At 39.8% G+C, this 20766-nt stretch overlaps 1 protein-coding gene across 1 annotated transcript in view; it reads left to right on the top strand.

Moving 5' to 3' along the window:
• Positions 1-20766, top strand: part of b4galt2 (UDP-Gal:betaGlcNAc beta 1,4- galactosyltransferase, polypeptide 2) — a 184092-nt gene that overhangs the window by 92125 nt on the left and 71201 nt on the right. Inside the window, exon 4 of the mRNA XM_085804201.1 lies at positions 543-659. Within this exon, the coding sequence (XP_085660327.1) occupies positions 543-659 (117 nt within the window). The remainder of the gene's footprint in view (positions 1-542; positions 660-20766) is intronic.

The raw sequence follows: 20766 nt of genomic DNA, 5'->3' as shown, positions 1-20766 counted from the left end.
TCAAAAACACAAGAGAGACAGAACGGCCTCAAATCTGCCTCTGATCTGTGATGCTGTTGAGAGCTGCCTCCTTGAGCTGCTTCATTCACAATGAATGAAACCAACATGGTGACATTAACTGGGAGGCTTTATCTGTGGGGATGATTTTCTGGTGCAGAACTGTTCGCCTCGAAATGAAACAAAGCTTGTGCAAGTACAATTGTAGTCAAAACAAACGCTCTCTCGTTCTGTTTGTCCAACATTCGCAGGATTTCAGATACAGCACCCTGACAGATTATACTCATGTCTTATTTGTCTTTATTTAATAGTTTGGTGTAGAGCTGCATTTTTCATTATCTGTTCATCTGCATCAGCACCAAAAACACAAAACACGTTTTTCAATGACTTGATCAATTAATAAATTCATTTTTTAGCGTAGACTGACTGATAAATTGATCGTCTAATTGTTCTATCTCTTGATCTGAAGATGATTTTGAAAAAAAAAAAAAAAAGTAAATTGCATTTTATCGTTGAATACAAACAAACCATTTCTTTTTGCGTAGGTGGCCATCATTATCCCGTTCCGACACAGGGAAAACCACCTGAAGTACTGGCTCCACTACCTCCACCCCATCCTCAGACGGCAGAAGATCGACTACGGCATCTACATCATCAACCAGGTAGGTCTGATGGTGTGCAGCTGATATTTTCACCATGGATTAATCTGGGGATTAAGTACTGGCTCAGCAGTCGTCTCTTAGTTAGGTCTTACTGTAGTAGGTCACTCTCTAAAGGGGAACTATGCAAGTCCGTCGCTTTTCCGTTGTTTTGCTAATCCTCCTCCTGGCCATGTGCATTTGTTTACAACAAAGCCGTTGAGAAATCAATCAACAGAGCAGTACCTAACATTATATATCATATATGATGTTAGGATGTGTATATTTGTATAGTCTTATCTGTCATAAACAAGAGTATAGGGGTTAGGGGATGTGTTTGTGTCGCGATGCCGCAGGAACAAGACCTGGGACACTGGGTGTTGCTGATCTTGCAAAGTTGTTTCTCAGCCAAGAGCTAGGTGGAAGACAGAGAGCCTCCATTCTCCCTTGTAACAAGTTACATGTCATTTATTTAACCATCACAATTACTCCAAAGCTGTTTAATTGAGGTAAAAATGTAGCATAGTTCCTCTTTAACATGAAGCTTTTGTATATGTGGCAAAAGAAAAGAAAATGAAGGCGACTGGCTCAGTTTGGCATCGTAGTCAGTTCTTGTTTAACTTTTCTTAACCATGGTCATGGCTTGGTTAGTTTTAGGCACTGAAACTGCTTGGTTAGATTTGGAAAATGCTCACGATTTTGATTCATATTTGTACTTCCTCATCATCACTTCATTGCTGAAGCTGTCATGGTTACTATAATAATCCATTTATAGCACCCGAGCCTGTCCCGGCTGACATAGGGCAAGGGGGAGTGTTACAGGGCCGACATATAAAGACCTAAAACTCACACACACTCAAACCCGCTCTCTAATGTCAAAGTCCCGTGTTTTATTGATCCATCCATCCACCTCAGTCTGTTGCTCTTGATGCTACAGCTGTGTCTCAGTTCAGGGGCCACATCCTTCAAAGGCTGCATTTGAAGACCGAATGTGTAACAGCAGTCGACTAAGTCCGTCCCATTTCGAGGGCTCCTTCAAATTGTGCTGACAAATGCAGCCTTAATCTCCCAAATTTGAAGGATCCAACTGTTGGATCCTACTACATGTCTCAGTCTATCCCACAATGCATTTTGATCCGCTTGGATTATGAGGAGATGGCAGCGGTGGAGAAAAGATAAATTAAAATAATTTCAATAACATTTTCTATCTCCATGTCCTTTGTGTTTTTTTCTTTGTGTTTTAATGTAAGTCGTTTGTAAATGTGATGGTCTAGTCTGCAGAGAATTCCCTGTGAGTGATCAGCTGAATGAGCTGCAGGCCCAGAAATGCAGCGAGCACTTTCTCCGATCTGCTCTGATCCACACACGTACTGTAGACCGGTGTCCTCTACATGATGCTGCCCCTGAATTGAGACACTCAGGTTAATTTCAGACAGACACGGTTCTGGCTTTGGCTCTGGGTCCATTCTGGAGTCTCAAAATTTTGGTGCTTTCTGGCAAACCAGCCAACAGTTTAAGTACTCTGCGTTACTCAGGCGGAAGAAAAAGAAACAGCGGCAAAATGGCTTTTCTGCTGTCTCTGTAATCCTTGTTCAGTTTTAAGTTTATTAATTATTTACATTATAACCTTTATTTAAACTCGGAAATATATTAAGGAGCAACTTCATTTACAACATAGCCGAGACAAGCACAGAACATTTGAGGACAAGACACAACACAAAACGTTTGAAACATACAAGCATAATCCAAAATACCAAAAAGTAAGAGTGACAAAGATAAATTGAAAACAGAGAAGTCTAGTTAAAAACAGGAGCAGTTGGAGGTAAAATAAGATGCAGTTATGGATTTAAATTGTCCTAATGATAAAAGTGTGGTGAGTTTCAGATGGTTTTGCAGAGTGTCCCAGGTTGTGCAGTAGGTGCGGAGAAACTGGACTTTCCAAATTCAGTGTTTGGCCTGGCGTGTGAGTGAACCCAGTCTTGACCATCTCTTCATACAACTAGGTCTTTCTTGTTCTGCCTTCTAGCTTTTCTTGAAATCCTGTCGACGCCCAAATCACCACCAAACATTTTGTTTGTTTCTTCAACAGACCACTGCAAATTATTTTTCTCCCTGTTGTCAGTCGCTGCCTTCTCCTCCTCCTTCCTGCTCATCCTCACAGCCTAGAATAAGACTCCGCCCACTGATGATGTCACAGTTTGCAAGGAAAAACCAACAATTTGTTTTGGTTCAGAACCTCTTTTTGGTTCAAAATTGAGTTTGGGAACTGGAACCGGCACCGAGCCCCTTCGGTGTAAACTCCTATCACTATGTCCCTCACTTTTCCCACTGCTCCTGTCATAATTACTGCAGCCACTACTGTGTGTCGCCTGACGACAAAACGTAACTACAGGTCAGAGTCAAAAAGACCGCGCAAGGTGTTGTAAGCTCTTTCTCATTTCAACTGTAGCTCAACGGCCTCGACACTCGGATGCTGCCATGCATGGGCGCTCAGTACAACATGTGTCTGAATTCACCGATAAGCCAGGTGGGGGAAAAAAGAAGGGAAGGTGATAGTGTGAGCAGCCTGAGAATATGAGCCTGCTGCTCAGCCTAATGGAAATGATTCATTATTTAGTCTGAAAGTGAAAAAATGACAATTTCCCAAAGCCCGATGTGACGCTTGTTTTCAACAACCAGGAGAAAAGCATCAACTAACTAACTTTTGAAAACCGGGAACAAGCACCGCTGGGATGAGTTGTCACGTCTCTCTCAAGAAATCAAGATCAGACTCCTGCATGAGTGGGGATACTAAGTAGGTCATGAGTGGGGGAAAAAAAAAGAGAAAAGTAATATTAGTTACTTGCACAGACCTCTGTTTTTCAGTTTCACGATAAACAGCGTTACAGACCATGTAACAAGCTGCAGGGATATCTTACTCCTGCCTCAAATAAGAAGTCGACATGAACTAGATCTGTCAGCTTATGTTAAGTTATAAGCTTTGTGAAGAAATAATGAGAACATGGGGGCCATCGTCAGGTATTCATTAATACGGCGGGGAAAGTCTGTTGCTACACGGTGAGTCGATTTGCAGGTATTTAAACTCCTGACAGCTGCTGGGCCGGGCCTCCTCCCACGTCCCTCGCTGTTCTGTGGCTTTCAGTCTCTCTTTTTTTTCCGATGGGGGAAAAAAAACAACAACATCACATCTGTAGAAAGTCATCATCGACTTTTTTTCTCCACTTATTTTCACTGAGGTTTTTCAGTGTTTGGAGAATTGTGTGAGTTTTCCACGCTGCTTTAGGTGAGAGTTCTTCTTCTTCCTCAACATTATGGGTAATGAGCTCTCCTTGCTGCCCTGTGGGCCTTGCGCAACACCGTAATCGCTCCCCCGGTGGAAAAGACCTTTGGTTCCACCCGCCCCACTGTGCTCCGCTCTTGATATGGTTATGTTCCAGTGTCTTACTCTCTTGCTCTCTCGCTCACACTAACACACACACACATATATACGCGCACACATAAACACACGTCTCTGAATCTTTCTTATCTCAAATATAAAGCTGTTAGCGAGGTGAAGGGTGTGTGTGTGGAGCTGTAAGAGTCGTGGCAACATTTAGAGCCGCTTTTAACCTCAGCGTCTTTTCTTTTTTATTTATTTTTTATAGGACCGCTGTTCTTTTGGTCACTTATACGTACAAAACTGTAAATCCTAATATTTTATCTTCAGTTTCATCTGGAGGCAGTGCAGCGTATACTCAGAAGTCCTGGCACAACCCTGTAGTTTTAATCTGATTCATAACTGCAGTTACACTCATTTCCTTTCTGTTTTCTGCTTTTCCACAAACTGAACATCAGGGAGTCTACGGAAATGAAAATGACATGAATAATAAAAAAAAAAGATAGTTGCAGCAATGCAATGAGATTCAGTTCCTGTCGAAACAAAGTAACAAAGTTATAGAGCAACATTAAATTAAAAAGTCCATTGTATCATCTGAATATAATAAGTCAAATCAAAGTGCAGAGAATGAAACACAATAAAATACCCAACAATAAAACTTAATTAAACACATAAATCTTTGCTTTAACATGGGCTTGTTAAATAAAAATGGTTTTAAGTCTTGATTTTAAAGACGTCGCTTTCTGAAGTGCACCATCTTTTTCATTAACAGAGTGACTAAAACGTGATATTTTCTTAATTGGTGCATTAGGTTTGACCAAAAAGCATCATCTATGGAGCACAAATGTGTAATTTCACAGCTGACAGCGTGGTGCCCCAGTTGCATCTTCAGCTCTTTCGCCTGCACTTCAAACAGACACTCATCCGGCGCCTTCCTGTAATTATCTGCAAAACTATCAGATTTTACCTCACTCTGTGATTCAGAAGTTCAGGGAGGGCTTTGTTTGAAGTGGAAATTACTCTCATGTATTTTAGAAAAATAATTTTGCACTTGTTGAGAGAGATGCTGTACCTGACTGGTGCAGCCAGCGTATGCAGTCACATTGTGTGTAGTGGGGTTAATTCCTGCCTCTTGTTTTTTTTAATTTGTTTTAAATTCATTAAAATATTTACAAGTATTTCAGCGGCCGGTGGCTAGGATGTGTACTTCACCTCTGCTTCATGTAACAATGACTGCTGAGTTGGTCCCTCTTCAAAACTGTTCCAGACGTGACCAGCTCATCAGCGGCTGGTGGAGAGGAAAACACTTTGATTAAAATTTTAATTTGACGTAATTGCTAAAGAAGAGCAACTTGACTGTTGTTTTCTTCAATTCAGCTGTTGCTCATTTCATGGGGATAATTTTGAAATTCAATCCAAGTTTGAGTCATAAATTGTTCCCAAGCGAAGTTCTGTAATGAAACCACAAAGTTTGTTGGGCCTTTTTTTTTTTTAATGGTTCTGTATTTGGATTTCAAATGCTGCTTTGTTCAATGATCTTTACCTCTCTGGATCAGAGGTGAGGACAAGCCGACAGGAAGTCCCAAAAACAGACACTTGACGCAGGCAGACACACGTAAAGTGAATCAAAGTGACAGCGACGGTGTCCTGACGACAAGAAGTCCTGATGTCTCTGACACGACGGGCGATTAAACCTTTACACTCGCCGCCACTTTCCGAGAGGACGGTTGAGAGCACTTTTTTTTATCGTGCTCGCTCGAGTGTTAAATGAGTGGAAGTCTGAAACCTTTTAACAGACAGACGCCGGAGGATGGTCGAGGTGAGGAGGGGGGTGAGCGGTGATGATCCCCCCCTCCGGTCTCATTCTGTCAGGTCCTTAGAGTCAAAACAGGCGGTTTATGTAAAGAAGAGCCCCTCAGAGACTTAAGAACAAGTGCCCTGGGTGCACCTGCACCTCAGACACCTGCACACAAGGACACCCGCATGCATGAGCAAATGACTACTGAAGTAAAGAGACTACTGTATCTTAGTGTATAGACAGAATTTAACTTTCATTTGAATTGGAAAACCTAATACCAAAGCTACACCCATCAAATCCAAGCTAAACTTCAACTGAAACCAAATGTACATATTGTAGAACACCAATTGAAGCTGGTGACTGGTCATGCTACAACAGTGTGTTACTTATGTGTGCAGAGTTGAGTTTAGAGCAGGGGTGTCAAACATTCGGCCCATGGGCCAAAACCGGCCCGGAGGAGGGTCCAATCTGGCCCTCAGGATGAATTTGTGAAGAGAGAAAATTTGAAATTGCACATACTGTATTTTATCACGAAATTTCAAGTTGTTCATCGTAAAAGGATAGTTGTAAACTATGGAAGAGGATTAGGGCCACTGTGAAAAAAAAGAGTCAATTCTGACTTTAAAGTTAGAATTCTGAGAAAAAATTCAGAACTCACTTTTTTTTCACAGTGGCCCTAATCCTCTTCCGCAGTTAACATCTTGACAATGTACTGTAATAAAACAAAGGGGAAAATTCAAAGTTTTTTCTATTTATAGGTTATCATAATCATGCTATTATTTTACTGGTCCGGCCCACTTGAGATCAAATTGCACTGTTGTGGCCCCTAAACTAAAATGGGTTTGACACCTCTGGTTTAGAGCTTCACTTGAAAGCTTTTCTGGGATCTTTGAACCGTATCCTCTTATATTTCTTTAACTCAGCTGTCATGTATCTAACTTTTGGCTTTCCTTCTTTCTTGACGAAGCCGGAGCCTACTTGATCTGTTTTTATCAGATGTTTCTTACTGTTAAAAATTTGGTTTTGGTCCAAAACCTTTAGCAAATGTAAGGTCATTTTTCTTTTTGAATAAAAAATACTCAAAAATCATGTGACAAAGATTTATCCTTCATGTTATCCTGCTGCTATTCTTCTGTTGTTGCCCAGTAACAGTGTGGAATAGCATAAAATATAATACTTTATAAAAGGGCACAGATCAGAGGTCAGAACCTGCTATTCGTCGAGAGATAAAACTGTGAAGGTTATGTCAGGTTGAAGACTTGGTTGATCTTCACGCTGCATCATCCAAGTACCCTTGTTTTGCCTCAACCAGACATTTTCAAACAACTCTCATCTCGCTCTGAAAAGTGGTGGTGCTGTGGGTGAGGTATGGTGAGTAGGCGTTGCAGAGGGCCCCGTGTGCAAAGTGATATAGCAACCTTGCTGTTCTGCCCCGCTGCTCCGTGTCCTCTCCGACTGCCGAGGACTGCGGCCAATGTTTGTTTGCTGGCCATCAGCTCATCGTGTAAACTGGAGAAAAGCCCAGAGGGAGAGGCAGAGAGAGGGACAGAACAAAAAGAAAGAGCAGGTGAGGAGGAAGAGAGAGCGGGGCGGGGGGGGGGGTGATACGAGTGATGGAGGAAGAGCAGCCATCTGCTGTTATGATTTTTATTGGAGCTTAAGGTCGATCCAGGCTGGATATCAGTATTAATTTATACAATCTGATACTCTCTAAGGGAAATGAATGAGGAGAAAGTCACATGGTGTTCTACCTTTTCTTGTTTCTTCTCAGATATCTGCGCCACAGTTGGAGGTACTCGGATCTTTTACTTACTTAGCAGTACAACCAGTGGTAGTACTACAGTAATACTAATACACCAGCACCAGTGCCAGGGTTATTATCAGCCCAACAAGTATGAAAGGTAAAAGCCCTGTTTCTGCAGATAAATACCGCCTGTGAGTGTAGCATTCATAGGTATGACATTAGATTGTTAATAAAGATGCATTAGTGTGTAAACAGCATAATTGCTGCAGCTAATCAAGCTGGGTCTAGTTTTTAACGTCTAGTTTCATCTAGTGGTGTCCTTACCTATGATCCAGCTCATCCAAGGGGTCATAAGAGAAATGTAAGGAATCAGAAGGTGTTTATATGAACATTTAATAAATAAAAGAAATAACAGAACAAAGTCATTCTGCATTTTTAATGAAACATTAGATAATTATCTCTTTGGACCTCGAGCAGTGAATTAAATGAAACAATCTGAGAGGTTTTGAGGGAAATGTCTCCCTAATAGAGCTGCTAACAGCTCATTAACATTGAAAACATGGCAAGTGGCGCCAGCACTGCTTTGTTTTTCTTTTCTTTTTTGGCTTGTTACAGTAAAGGATCAAAAGCCAAAAAAGGTTGAGATGAGTTGATATTATCTGAGACAACACTTTGTATGTTAACGGTTTACCATGTTATTTTCTTGAATAGTTAAAATGAATTAATCCTTTGACAACTACACCAGTCTGGCCTTGGGTTTATTTGATCCTTTCCACTTGTGTTATTCTAAGTTGCTTTAAAAAATGCATGCCTCTGGCGGTAACTCTAAAGTTGTGAGGTGCTTCTTAGTCTTAATCTCTGTTTTCATGGCATTTTAGCACCAGTAGAAAATCAAGGGGACCAAAAGGAAAGCAGGATAAAATGCAGCGTGCTGACATCTGGTTTCAACACACACAACACTATACTTAGCTTCTGCCAGTCGCCTTGCTCCACTAATCCACTAAGATATGTCCCGCTACCTCCTTTCTCCTTCTGCTACCCCTTCAACCCCTCTCTCTCTTTCCACACACACACACACACACACACACACACACACACACACACACACTCCTGTAACCCCTCTGCATCTGTTCAGAGTCTCAGGTTGTGCAGCAGAGGAAGGATCCAGTCAGCCTTCACACTGTCTGTACCTTTTATTCATGCGAGCACTTCAGCTGCAGCAGCGTCCGGCACTGAGTGGACACCAAAGGATCAGGAGGGATTAAGCTCTGTGTGTTTCTGTCTGTATTTGTTTGGTCTTTATGGTGAAGGTCACAGTAAGGCGAACCAGGCAGTTCATCGGTCTACGACTGTCCAGACAGGCGGCCAAACTCTGTGTGTGTGTGTGTTTGTGTGAGAGAGAGAGAGACAGACAGACAGACAGCGAAAACACTTCTGGAAATGCCGGCTCTTACCAGGTCGACCTTTGTGTTTTCCGATGCCTTTGTCATGTTTGCTGATGTGCGTTGCTGAGGCTCTTGTAATGTCAGCTAACCAGAGCACTAAAAATAGCACAGATGTGTCCACAATCACTAATTTCTCCTTCATATAGTTGGAGTCCGAGGCGTGCTATAATTCTTAATTTCAGAATAAAAGCCCTCTCTATTGCAGTTACAGCTGTCCTAATGGAACAATTACAACTCCATACTGCTGCTTTTCTTTTTAAGATTTTATATTTACTAATAACTGTGGACGAATCAGTCAATTGCACTAGTTTTATTAGAGACACTGCTCTGGTCATCAGATTCACCCTAAACCAAAGATTGCTTTTCAAAACATTCATTACAATAAAGAAAACAATAAAGGGGCAATAACATATTGAAAATTCAGTAATTGCATTGCACTGCGTGATGAAAATCAATATCATAATGAAATATCAAATGTTTGCAAAATAACATTCATGTCTTTTGTTATATTGAAAACACAACCCCTCACGAATATAAAACCAAGTATTTTATCTAATTGTGTTGATTTTCTGTTCATCAGTTAAATAATAAATAATAATTTGAACAATGTTAATGAAAATATCACACAATAGTTGAGTAGAGTCGTTGTGAGGCACACAGACATCTCTATAGACCTCTTGCTTTCCTGTTCAGTAACACCAGCTAGAGTGAAGGAGCCTCTGGAGATAACTAAGCCTGAGGGCATCACACTGCTGCAGGTCATAAGTCTATCGACCCTATAGCAACAGCACTGTATGTCTGTCTTTGTGAATATGGTAACGAATTAGAGCGCGATATATAGGAAGAGCGCGATAGGAAAATCCAGGCACCGGCCTCGAATATTCAATCCATACTATTCTTTATCTTTAGTTAGTATTAGCAATTTTTTATTCAGGTGATAGATGGAACAAAGCCTATTTAATCATAGCATTCATTATTTCCTTATCTACTTGGAAGGGGTGCAGGGCTGGGTGAGATATTTAGACCTAAACCTCTTAGAATAAAGAAAAGGCTGCGCCAGACCTTCACTTTTTTCTCTCTCTCGCTTTCAGTCTCTGTTTCTCCCTCTTTCACGTTCAACACCACCCTGCCTCATGCATGGTTAATGCACATTCTATCTTCCTCTGCTAGAAATTCAAAATGTTGTGAACGTGGGGAAAAAAAGAAAAGAAAATGAAGGACTTTTTGTGCAGTTGGCCATGGAATAGGATATTGATCTGATGAGCAACAATTCTTCTTTCCTTCCCCCTCCTTCACCTCCGCCGCTGCAACTTAATGCTTCAGTGTTGTTTCTGTTATGTAGAGGAACAGTACAGTAAAATAATGGTCTCATAGGCTCCGTACCCTTAGACCCCACCGAGTCCCAGGTGCAAAGTGCTTGATGTGATTGTGCAAGGCCGTGCTGTGATGAATTATAGATTTAGCTGCAAACTCCTCTCCTCTCCTCTCCTCTCCTCTCCTCTCCTCTCCTCTCCTCTCCTCTCCTCTCCTCTCCTCTCCTCTAGTAAGTTCCTACTTGCAGTTCCTGAGTACATGGTAGTAGGTTTATGTATCCATTAGCACTTCCTACACTAGATGGTAGTAATATAAAAACTGTGACCTTTTCAATCCCAAACTCCTAAACTAAAATGGCTAAAAAAAAAAAGATTTTAGCTGTGCAGACACTGTACAGACTGAGTCTATTCGTAACCAACCGTTTCAGGCCCAACAAAACAGGTCAAATAGCTTGTTTAGTGTGAGGAAGGTCACAACACTTAAACAATTTGTTATCATAAATCCTACTGTTTCTCTTCGTGGCCTCCCTCCATGCTTCATGTCTGACCTTTTAACAGCATATGAACCGGCTCCAGATCCTCAGGCTGGAGGTCTTTTAGTTGTTCCTGAGGCAAAGCTAAAAAACCAGAGGTGACAGAGCTATCACAGTCAGAGCCCTGAAACTCTGGAAGAAGCTGCCTGAGGAAATCAGGCCAGCAGAGCCACTGATCTCTTTTAACTCTACAGTACTTAAAATATACCTATATCCTGTAATATTAAGACTAGAGGAGCATTCAGAGCACTGACCCCCACCAAGCCCAGTGTCAAACATCATACACCAGACTCCGGAGAAGAGAAAAAAGATAATTCATAGAGGGCAATCTGGATTTTGTCCCTAATTATAATGGGTTCACTCTTCGCCCATCCGTCAACCCTCCACTGAGTTCAGTGCAAATCAGCTCAGTAATTTTTGAGGAATCCAGCTGACAGATAAACAAACACAACCTCCTTTGTCAGAGATGATAAATCAACCTGAAGCATCTTCTAAAATCAAATTTTTGTTCATTCGCAACAACAAAATCCAAACTTCACTGGCAAAAACACCATAGAAATGAGAATAAGTGGCAATTCTTTCCTTCTTTTTCAGGCTTTTGAGACAAAGTTGGGAAACTTAGACGCATTAAAACTTAACCACTCCAAGTTTTATCCATGTGCTTCAGAATATTTCAGGGGTTTTTGAGTTTTTCCACAGGAGATTAACGCCCTTAAATCATACATTTTTACAAAATAAAACCAGAATCACTTTATGCTTCTTCAAAATCACGGAGCTCACCCAGCCTGAATATTTTTCAACCTCAATGGCCAGAGAAGAAATCCCTATTAATATTAAGTGAGTGTTCCTTCTTCCAGAGGCAGTTACTTGTAGTTAAAAACAAAAAGCAATAGCTTAAACCCAGCCAATTCAGCAACTGATCAACGACAATAATGATTAATGAAGCATGGAAGACTGCAGTACACACATGCATCATTTTAAAGAGCTGGTGCCCCTTGCATTAAAAATACAAAGCATAAGCTGTCGGTTTCCTGTGAGTGAAGTGCACCGATATAATTTGAAGCATGGTGCAATGGTGAATTGACATTTCAGCATTTTAGTAATGCATAATTTAACACGTCTCTCCCCCCTGAGCTTCCCTCTCAATCAAGCGCCCATTGAGACGGAGCTGTTGGGATGGCGAGAGAATAAAAAACAAACATGGACAAACCTGTTCACACATCAGACTGTTTCCATGATTCATTGTGTTGTGCTCTTTTACTTGTGAAGGTTCGTCTCACTTTTATTCACAGTTCAACTTTATTGTCCCAAATGGGCAACAGGAATGTAAATAGCTATATTAACCTCCACATGAACCCAAGAGTAAATGGTACAAGGTATACAAACTATACCAAAAATGAGGAGGAACTAACAAAGTGTAAACAGCCTTTCAGAGACAAGTTTACATGTGACACTAGTTCACACTCTGCACAATAAATGTACACATACACGGTGTTACTCTGCCTACAGTAAACAGTTTTAGACTACAACAAACTCCACTTTACAATAAAAATCTCTATTTTGAACAGCAGCCCTATACTCACACTTTCCTCATGATTTCAGCCAAACCTGACGACCTGGCTATTCAGAAAGCTGAGAACAGCTGTATGAACCCTTTTAACCAACTTGACAGCTCACACTGAAGCTGTTTGACTGTGTCTCCTCTACAATACATCTCCATCCTGCACTGATTTGAGAAAATAAAAAACAGAAATAAATCTTTTCTTTCCTCCGTGCTCAAAAAAGATTACAAAAGGAGATTAATTAGGAGTCTACTCCCCTGCTTTATTGGTGATTGAATAGATTTTAGTTTGCCTGTAGGAGGCCTCAGTTGGTTGAATGTTGCTGATAATCAGCAGAAAAAAACATCTGCACTGGAAAGCATATTTGCAGATATTGCAAATATGAGAAAAATATTGAGTCTTTCATTGTTAAACCCTTGGTTTATTGACAGGTTCAACTGTGTACGATATCCTCACAATGTGCACCTTTTCTTTATAACTTGTGGTAGTTAGACAGGATGCTGCAGTGGTGCAGTCCAGATAGATGGTCCTGGCTTTGAAACCTATGGGCCATATGGGGCCTTTCTGTGTGAAATTTGCACGTTGTTCAAGGACAAGTTGTGGCAATTAGCTCCAAGTCATCTGATGGGGTCAAAAGTTGTATGTGTCAGCCCTGCAATAGCGTGGGAAATCATGGTGAACTCATTTTTTACCCAGTGTGTGGCACAAGCAGGGATGGATGGTATAGGTTTTTTTTTTTTTTTGCGAAGAAACAAGCATTAAAAAAAATATAGAATGATGCAAGATTAAAAAGACTGTAAACTAAACACTATTTTGTTTTTTGTTTTGTCAGGATGCCAAATCTGTGATTTTACTATATAAGAACGATAGAATGAGTTGGTGGGACAATTAAACAAAATTTAAAGACAATACATGAAGGCAGCAGCTTGGAGTAAGTGATTCACTGAGAGTTTAACCGATATCATAACACTGCACATGGGTTTATACAGCTCTGAAACAAGACTTATGAATTCTTGAAAGTTGCCATAGCTGCAGTAATCTTAAAAAATATGCAATAGTATGTGATTGGCCAGTGCAACATCCTGCCTGATGTTTTAGTATAAAACTGAGCCATTCTCGACTTTTTTTACTCACTGAGGTGCTAATGGCTTGTCTCAACATGGCTGTCATTTGTTTGGTCGTGTCCATGATAATAACATCCTGCATTAATCTGCCTCATCACTGACCATGTATTGCATCTAACAGCTCCATTTCCTGAGATTTTACAGATACTGTTGTTGTCGAGGATACATGAGAAGCAATCTGTTTTCAGGCTGGACACAGGAAATCAATTTTAATGTGGGGTGTGAATGCAATAATGACTAGACACATTGTGGACATGCCACACATGCTTATTTGAGGTTGACAACCTTAGATGGAGAGTTAAAACTGAACAGGAAAGCTTTCAGTGAGGGTTCTGCTTCATTTCCAAAGAAAGATCCATTATGAACAACCACAGGTCTTGGTTTCACTCTGCCCTGCTTCTGTATTTCACTCTTTGTGCTTTCTACTGGCAAGACAAAAAGAGGCTGTACTGAAGATAGGATATAATAATGTCAGCAGTATTAGAGATTACCAGCAGGGACAAGATCATTGTGCAGAACATACTGTGGTGAGGTTTAAAGCACAAAAGTGGAGCGGGGGGTAGGGGGGGATACTGTTAGTCGTAATTGTTGAGAAAATTGGCTCAAATTGGTTCCCATTTATTGTCGTTTCTTCCTAATGGCTGCAGAGTGTGATTCCAAAGCAGGACGGGGATAAGTGAGACATCCTGTAACTTTCAATTCTCTCTGTTATTATAGATCCTCTATGTTTTTTTCTTCCTCTTCTCTCTCTTGTACCTGGACAAACATTTGTCAGCACTGTCTCTGTTTTTGAGAGAGTGCGTGCATGTGTGATCCTTTCAGCAGCGCATGAAATTCTGCAAATCACAGCATCTCATCAGTATGACAGTGTTGTTCCTCAGCATGCCGGATGAGGCTTATGAACACGGCAGAATCATGAGCAATATCAGTTTGTCCCATGATGCATTTTCTACCAATAATACATGTGGAATATCATGAATAGATTTACATCTGTTTGTGGAAAATCTGCCACTTCTATGAAGAAACATAGTTCTTATTACATTACATAAACACATTACAGTAATATGTATTTATGGACTGTGCTTTATTATGACATATTTTATTTGGTCATGTGATATAGATAACCTTGCAAGTATGTGATATAAATTGCAAAACACTCAGTTAGATACAGGAAGATTAATCTGTACAAGTTTGCACAGAAGGTAAACATATTGATCATTTAACAAGGTAAATGAAGAAGTTTAATATCTTTCAAATGAAGATTTATTAACAGTTGTTTATGATGGATATTTAAGTGGTCAGTGCATGGTGCAATAATAATGTAGTGATGGGCCACAGGATGTAGTGTGATATATGGCGATGTAGAACCACTACTCTGTGCAGACCGACCTTCAACTTGTTTATCTTTGCCTTTGTGCGAGCAGCCCGGCAGACAGAATCTCTGTGAAATGAGAAAAGGTTTTCGACATCTTGATGAGGAAACCCAGGAGAGTATGAGCAGGGATAAAGAACCATATTAAATCTGTGAGGGGAAAAAAAAAAAAGTTATCTGTCAATAGCAGCTAACACGTCTTTGAAAATAATACATATTGATTTGGCAAAATGGATCTGATATTGTTCTTCTCAAGGTCTCAGCGGGAGAAGCCTGTTGTACTCGGAGCTGTGGCACAGCGAAAGCTTCCTTTTGAAAAATTAAACAAAGGGAGGGTTTGTACCGTGCGTTGGGAGAGAAGAGGATGCTGTCAAGATATCTGACATGACCTTCAGTCTGTGAAAGACACCATTCTGTCTCTTCTTTTTCAGCTACTCTGCCTCCTTTTCTCTCAGTGGTATGGTTTTGAATAGACAGACTTTGGAATAGGAGAGTGAGAACGGAAGACTGACTCTGACTTCCACTGGGCAGGAAAAAGAGAAATATGGGAATGCCAAGCAGAGACAAGATTGTGTTTGTTCAAGGTGGATGTATGTTGTTTTTCTGTGTGAATCTCTTTGTGGTTTTATCACCTAAGTGTGAAAGGAGCCATAGCTCATCTGAGATTTTCAAGAGTTACATCAAATGCATGGGAGCAAACAAGGTTTTCAATTGAAATCGGTCTTTGAGCTGGTTTTTCCGCCCAAGTTAAAAGGTTAGATTGAATCTTGATAGACGAAAGACGCTATAATTTCACACTAAGGCAGAATTGAGAATGTTATTTTCCTTTTTTTTTTTACTTTTTATATGTGATTTTACCCCCCAATCCTACCAGGTCTTGGGCAGATAACGTCAGTGAAGGCGGGAGCAACAGGTCAGAAAATAAATATTGTGTTTGTTTACTGTTCGATGTAGCCTGAAGAACCCTAGTTAGCAGCTCTCATTGTAACGTTTACCTCACACAAACCATTAACAATTACAAATGTTGCAAAAGACCTAATGTGTTGCTGTAGGATAGAAAAACACTTCAGTTGTAGGGTCATAAACCAATATCAAAATATATACAAACCAGATAAAATGAGATTAGAAATAAAATAGGATATTTTAGATTAAAAACACACACGGAGATAGCATTTAGTGTGTGTGTAACAGTTTTAGATATCAGAGTAACCTTTAAAAGTTACACCAAAAACATCCTGGGCTGTGTTAGTGGGAATGTGTTGTTTCAGGTGGTGGAGAGGCAATTAAATATAATCCAGTAAATACAGTCCCTACTTCAGAAATGCATTTAACATCCCCTGTCTTAATATTTTTGGCAACGTCAAATTGAATGACTGAGGAGTATGAAAGCGCTGCCGTAATGTGAAAATATGAAATGCCCACAAATTAAACAGATTTACACTTAAACCTCTCCACTCCACCTCCACAGTAATGCCACAGCTTAACAACTCCATAATTCTCCGTCTTCCAAATAACGCTGCACTGGATCCTTGAATGAATGGTGCTAGAGCAAGAAAATTACCGTTTAGCTTCACAGTTTCTTCTCAGTGTTAGTGCAGGTGCAGGTTAGCTTCCAGTAAACAAATGGAATTAGAACCAGTGACATGTTGTAGAAGCTGGTTGGACCAAGCCTGAGTGTGTATTTTCTATAAAAAGTCAGTGCTTAATGGCACAGTTACAACAGATGAGTCATTATTTAAAACTCTTGCTTTCTTGACTAAAACAATTCTTTTTCTCTTCACCTTTTTTCGTGGTGGATCCGCTGCCAACTTTACAACATTTAGCTGTCTGGGTTGCCAGATGCCTGATAGTGAATCATCTGCTTTCAGGAAACACCGCTTTGATTCACATCTTATCATTCTCTTCTGCTGCCTCGTTCATTATTTTCATGTATCGGGATTTCTTGTGTGTTAGTGCTAATGTGGGCTAACAGCTGACCTTCTACCCTCACTACATGTGTAGGTGCAGAACCAAGCGAACTTACAATAAAGATTAAAGGCGGCTGTTGTTCTTTGAGGTTTTCAATAATCGACCTTGATAAGATTTCATAAAGATATTCTTTATTGCCACTGTGCAAATACTGCAACATAACTTTTATCATTTACTTGTAAAAGCCTATTGACTGATTTCTAAAGGACTTTTCATATAGCACCTTTTAATGAGGGTGTCAAATAAATGGCAGTGCCCTTTACACCAGGAGGAAGCAGTCAGAGACTAATCGGCTGTTTAGCCTTTTACTGACTCCACCAGCTGTGGAATAATCTCTGTTGTCGGTTCTTCTTAATTGCATTACCACGTTTGTCCATTAGTTTTTTATATTTTTTGCCTTTATGATAAAGACAGGCATCAGATCAACGCTACATGCCAGTGAAAATGTAAGTTAAACCAACAAATGTCGTATAAATTCCACTTAATTTTCAAAAACAAGAGATTTTTTGTTTTGTTTTTTAGTACAGGTTTACTGTACTAATGGTCCAATTGACTCAATGATAAGATCAGTGGGATCTATTTTGTTGTTAAAGGATACGTTTGGAATTACTGAAATCTGTCCTGTTGTGATGTTACTGAGGGAGTGTTTTGGTTAGCAAAATCCTTGATTTGCTCTTAAAAAAAAAAAAAAGAAGAAGAATAGTGACAGATGTTCAGTAAAAGCCAGTTTGATGCTCTAAAAGTCTGAGTGAGTCAATTCACATTTGTTTGATAACTGTTGTTATTTTGGCAGAGGAATTCATCATACTGCACCTACACACTCAATATTGCTTGCATGTATACACACACTGGAGAAGCCATTGTTGACATTTCACACATTAATGTGTAGTGTGACAGGGCTAATTAAATCAGACCTCAGTGACATATTTCATTCACCTGTGAGTAGCTACATGAAGGCGTGCTGCTGCAGACAGAAAAACAATGTTCTCTGAGACTCAGACATCCACATTAATAAGGGGGAAAAAAACATTTTTCAGCATAATATAGGCAGAAGTTGTTTTGTCTTTGTACGTGACTGTGGATGATTATTTCAGCAGCTTACAGACAGTTGGTCTGTTGCTAAGGAAGCAGACATTCAGCCCTGAATAAGAGCATAATAGTCTAGTGTATCTTTGTTCAGACACATTCTGCTCTTCCTCCAGCCTTTAGCCTTTGTTTTTTATTTCCCCTTTGCCCATCATGTCTTATTGTACATTTCTAGCCATTCACTCCCCATTTCCTGTCTTTTACCCTTAGAGAGGAGACAATTCAGGTTTCTATTCTCCCTCATCCTCCCTCATGCTGGTCTTGTTTTTTAGTTTTTTTTGCCACTGATAGGTTCATATTGTTATTGTAAGTGTCTGACAGCATTATGGATAGAAATTTATCAGAGCCAGACCTTTTTGTTGAAGAATAAGATCTTTGTTTAACCAGAAATAGTTTTCTTGTGGCTCTGTTCAAAGCCAACAGACTCCACTGACAAAACAGTTTATACCTCACAGAGCACTGGAGTTGCTGGGTCAATCGCTGCTTTGATCGGTTTATTTATTTACGTTGTGAGGTACTTGAATTAAAAGTAAAGGATCTGAATTATTCTCCCACCACTGAAAGGCACACAGTAATATGTGGCTTATCCTTTAAGTGTTGCATTATCCCACAGAAATAATCAGCCACTGCAGCACTAGTGCCACGTCAACACAATTTTTCAGCTATTATCGAGCAAAAATAATAGATATGTCTCCCATGTATGAACCTTTTCCTGGTTGTGACACTGTGGTCAGCACAACCATCACATAGGTCATTTGTGCTGATTTCCATTGGGACAACAGGCGCCTATAGTAACTATAACATACTTCCCTGTCACTGGCATTAATGAGAAAACACCCTCCAGTCTCATGTGTTGTATTTTTTTCCATCATTCTGTAAGAATTATACAAATATTGAAGAATGATAATAATAAAAGTTACACAAATTATTAATTTATTTAGTTAATGAAGACACTTCTTTCATCTGTTATGTCTACAGTATAAATCTGAAAGAATTTACCATTTATTTTAAACAGATAAGTCATGTGCTTATCAATAGCTTATGGAGACTAATCTAGTTTGATTTGATAAAACGGGCACAAGAGAGGGAATTTTGACAGTTTTTGATGACACTATTTGTCTGCCATCTTCATCAAACCCATCAGTGCCACTGAGGATGCCATGTTTCCCACAGTTAAACTTTCCACTTCGGTTCATGCTCCTGAAATGTGGAGTATCTGTCGACATCCACAATTTATCAAGCAAGGGCGCTTGAGCAGACCTCCTGTGTGCTTCCAGAGAGGCTGTTTCCACCAGATGTCTTTCAGAAAATTACCCATTAATTCATAGCAATATGGAAGCAGCTGAAAATATGATGATAATTATTCCAGGTAGGCAGAACATTTAGGAAAATGAGTATAAAAACAACCTCTAGAAATTTTGACACAACATACCAAGGTATCAGAAAGGCAGTTAAGGGAGATGAGTCAGTTTATTTAGTGTTGAGCAAAGTGTTTCTGCAAAGCAGTTGAGAATACAATCAGTCACAAATTTAGAGCATATTTGAAATCAGAGAAGTAAACGTGGATGAGCTTAAAAGTACAATCATTATATTGCAGAGACAAACACGGAATAATAAAGACAGAGGATGGTGTTTTCTATAGATCCTTAGAAATTCTTATTATGTTCAGGGTCAGTGGGCTCTGGAGCTGGCAGTATGACAGCCCATACTGGCTGAGAAACAAGTTCACTGGGTGCACAGGTCACTAGTCTGTCTCATTTTATTTTATACTCATCTCAATGACTTTCCAGTTCAGGGTCTTGATCAGCATAATTGTCTGTCTCAAGCACCACTATCAGGGCTGAGATTTAATATTAAAGCTTTTAGATGAGACATCCCTTAATTACTATCTAATTTTACTTTCAGAAATATGTATGTATACAGTTAGAATTGAAATAATTGGGCTGGTCATTCATTATCTTCACATTAAACATTAAATTATGAAGAAATATTCATCATGAGATAATCACAACAGATTAGCAGATCTTCAGTAAAGATCCTTCCTCCTCCAGCGAAAATGTTTTTGTTTTTTTCCACAATCAGTAAAAGGTGAGTTTGTTACAGACTGGATGTATCATTATCTTCAGAAATGTTCTTTTCACAGGCAAGCTTGGTCTTTAAATAGACGTTGGCGATATATTGTTGTCTAGACATGCACATGAATGATTCAACTCTCTGCAAGAAAAGATACTGCACATCATTTCAGTAGCATAAAAGATAAAGAGTGTCAAACTAACACTCATACACCGGAGCTTAACATACAGAAAAATAAATGAAAGCTTAAACTCCTCCGTTTAACTTGTTACCACTTTCACTTTCTTAGCCCTTAATATTTAAATTTTTTAAACATGTGAGGAGAAAAAATCAAAGCGGACAAAATTGAGATCAGTGAGAAACATTAAAGTTAATTCAAAGACTAAAGACCGCTTCATGTTGGCGTCCGCTTTCCCCATTTCCACTCGTTTCCACGTCGTGTGTACCATACATTCCTTTGAAAGATCTTAATTTTTACTAAATATGCACTGGAGAGCGGGGTCACAGGCTGTGTTAGCCTTCTCAGCGGGATATTGGCATTTTCCTCCACCATCCCTTCCTTTTTTTTTTCTTTTTTATCCCCATCATATGTATGACCTTTAAAACGTTGCAGAATGGAGGGCGGCTTCTGTCGGGGTTTAATTATAAACTGACCCGAGGTCACGTCATATCACAGAGGGTTCTTACATGTTATTCAGGGATTTTAGATCAGTGACGCCAAGTTGCTGGGTTACCGT

This window comes from Trachurus japonicus, chromosome 17 (genome assembly GCF_045865225.1).
Source record: "Trachurus japonicus isolate A0001 chromosome 17, Traja_1.0".
NCBI lineage: Eukaryota > Metazoa > Chordata > Actinopteri > Carangiformes > Carangidae > Trachurus > Trachurus japonicus.
The sequence above is the reverse complement of the archived record's forward strand: the minus strand, read 5'-3'. Positions and strand labels throughout refer to the sequence as shown.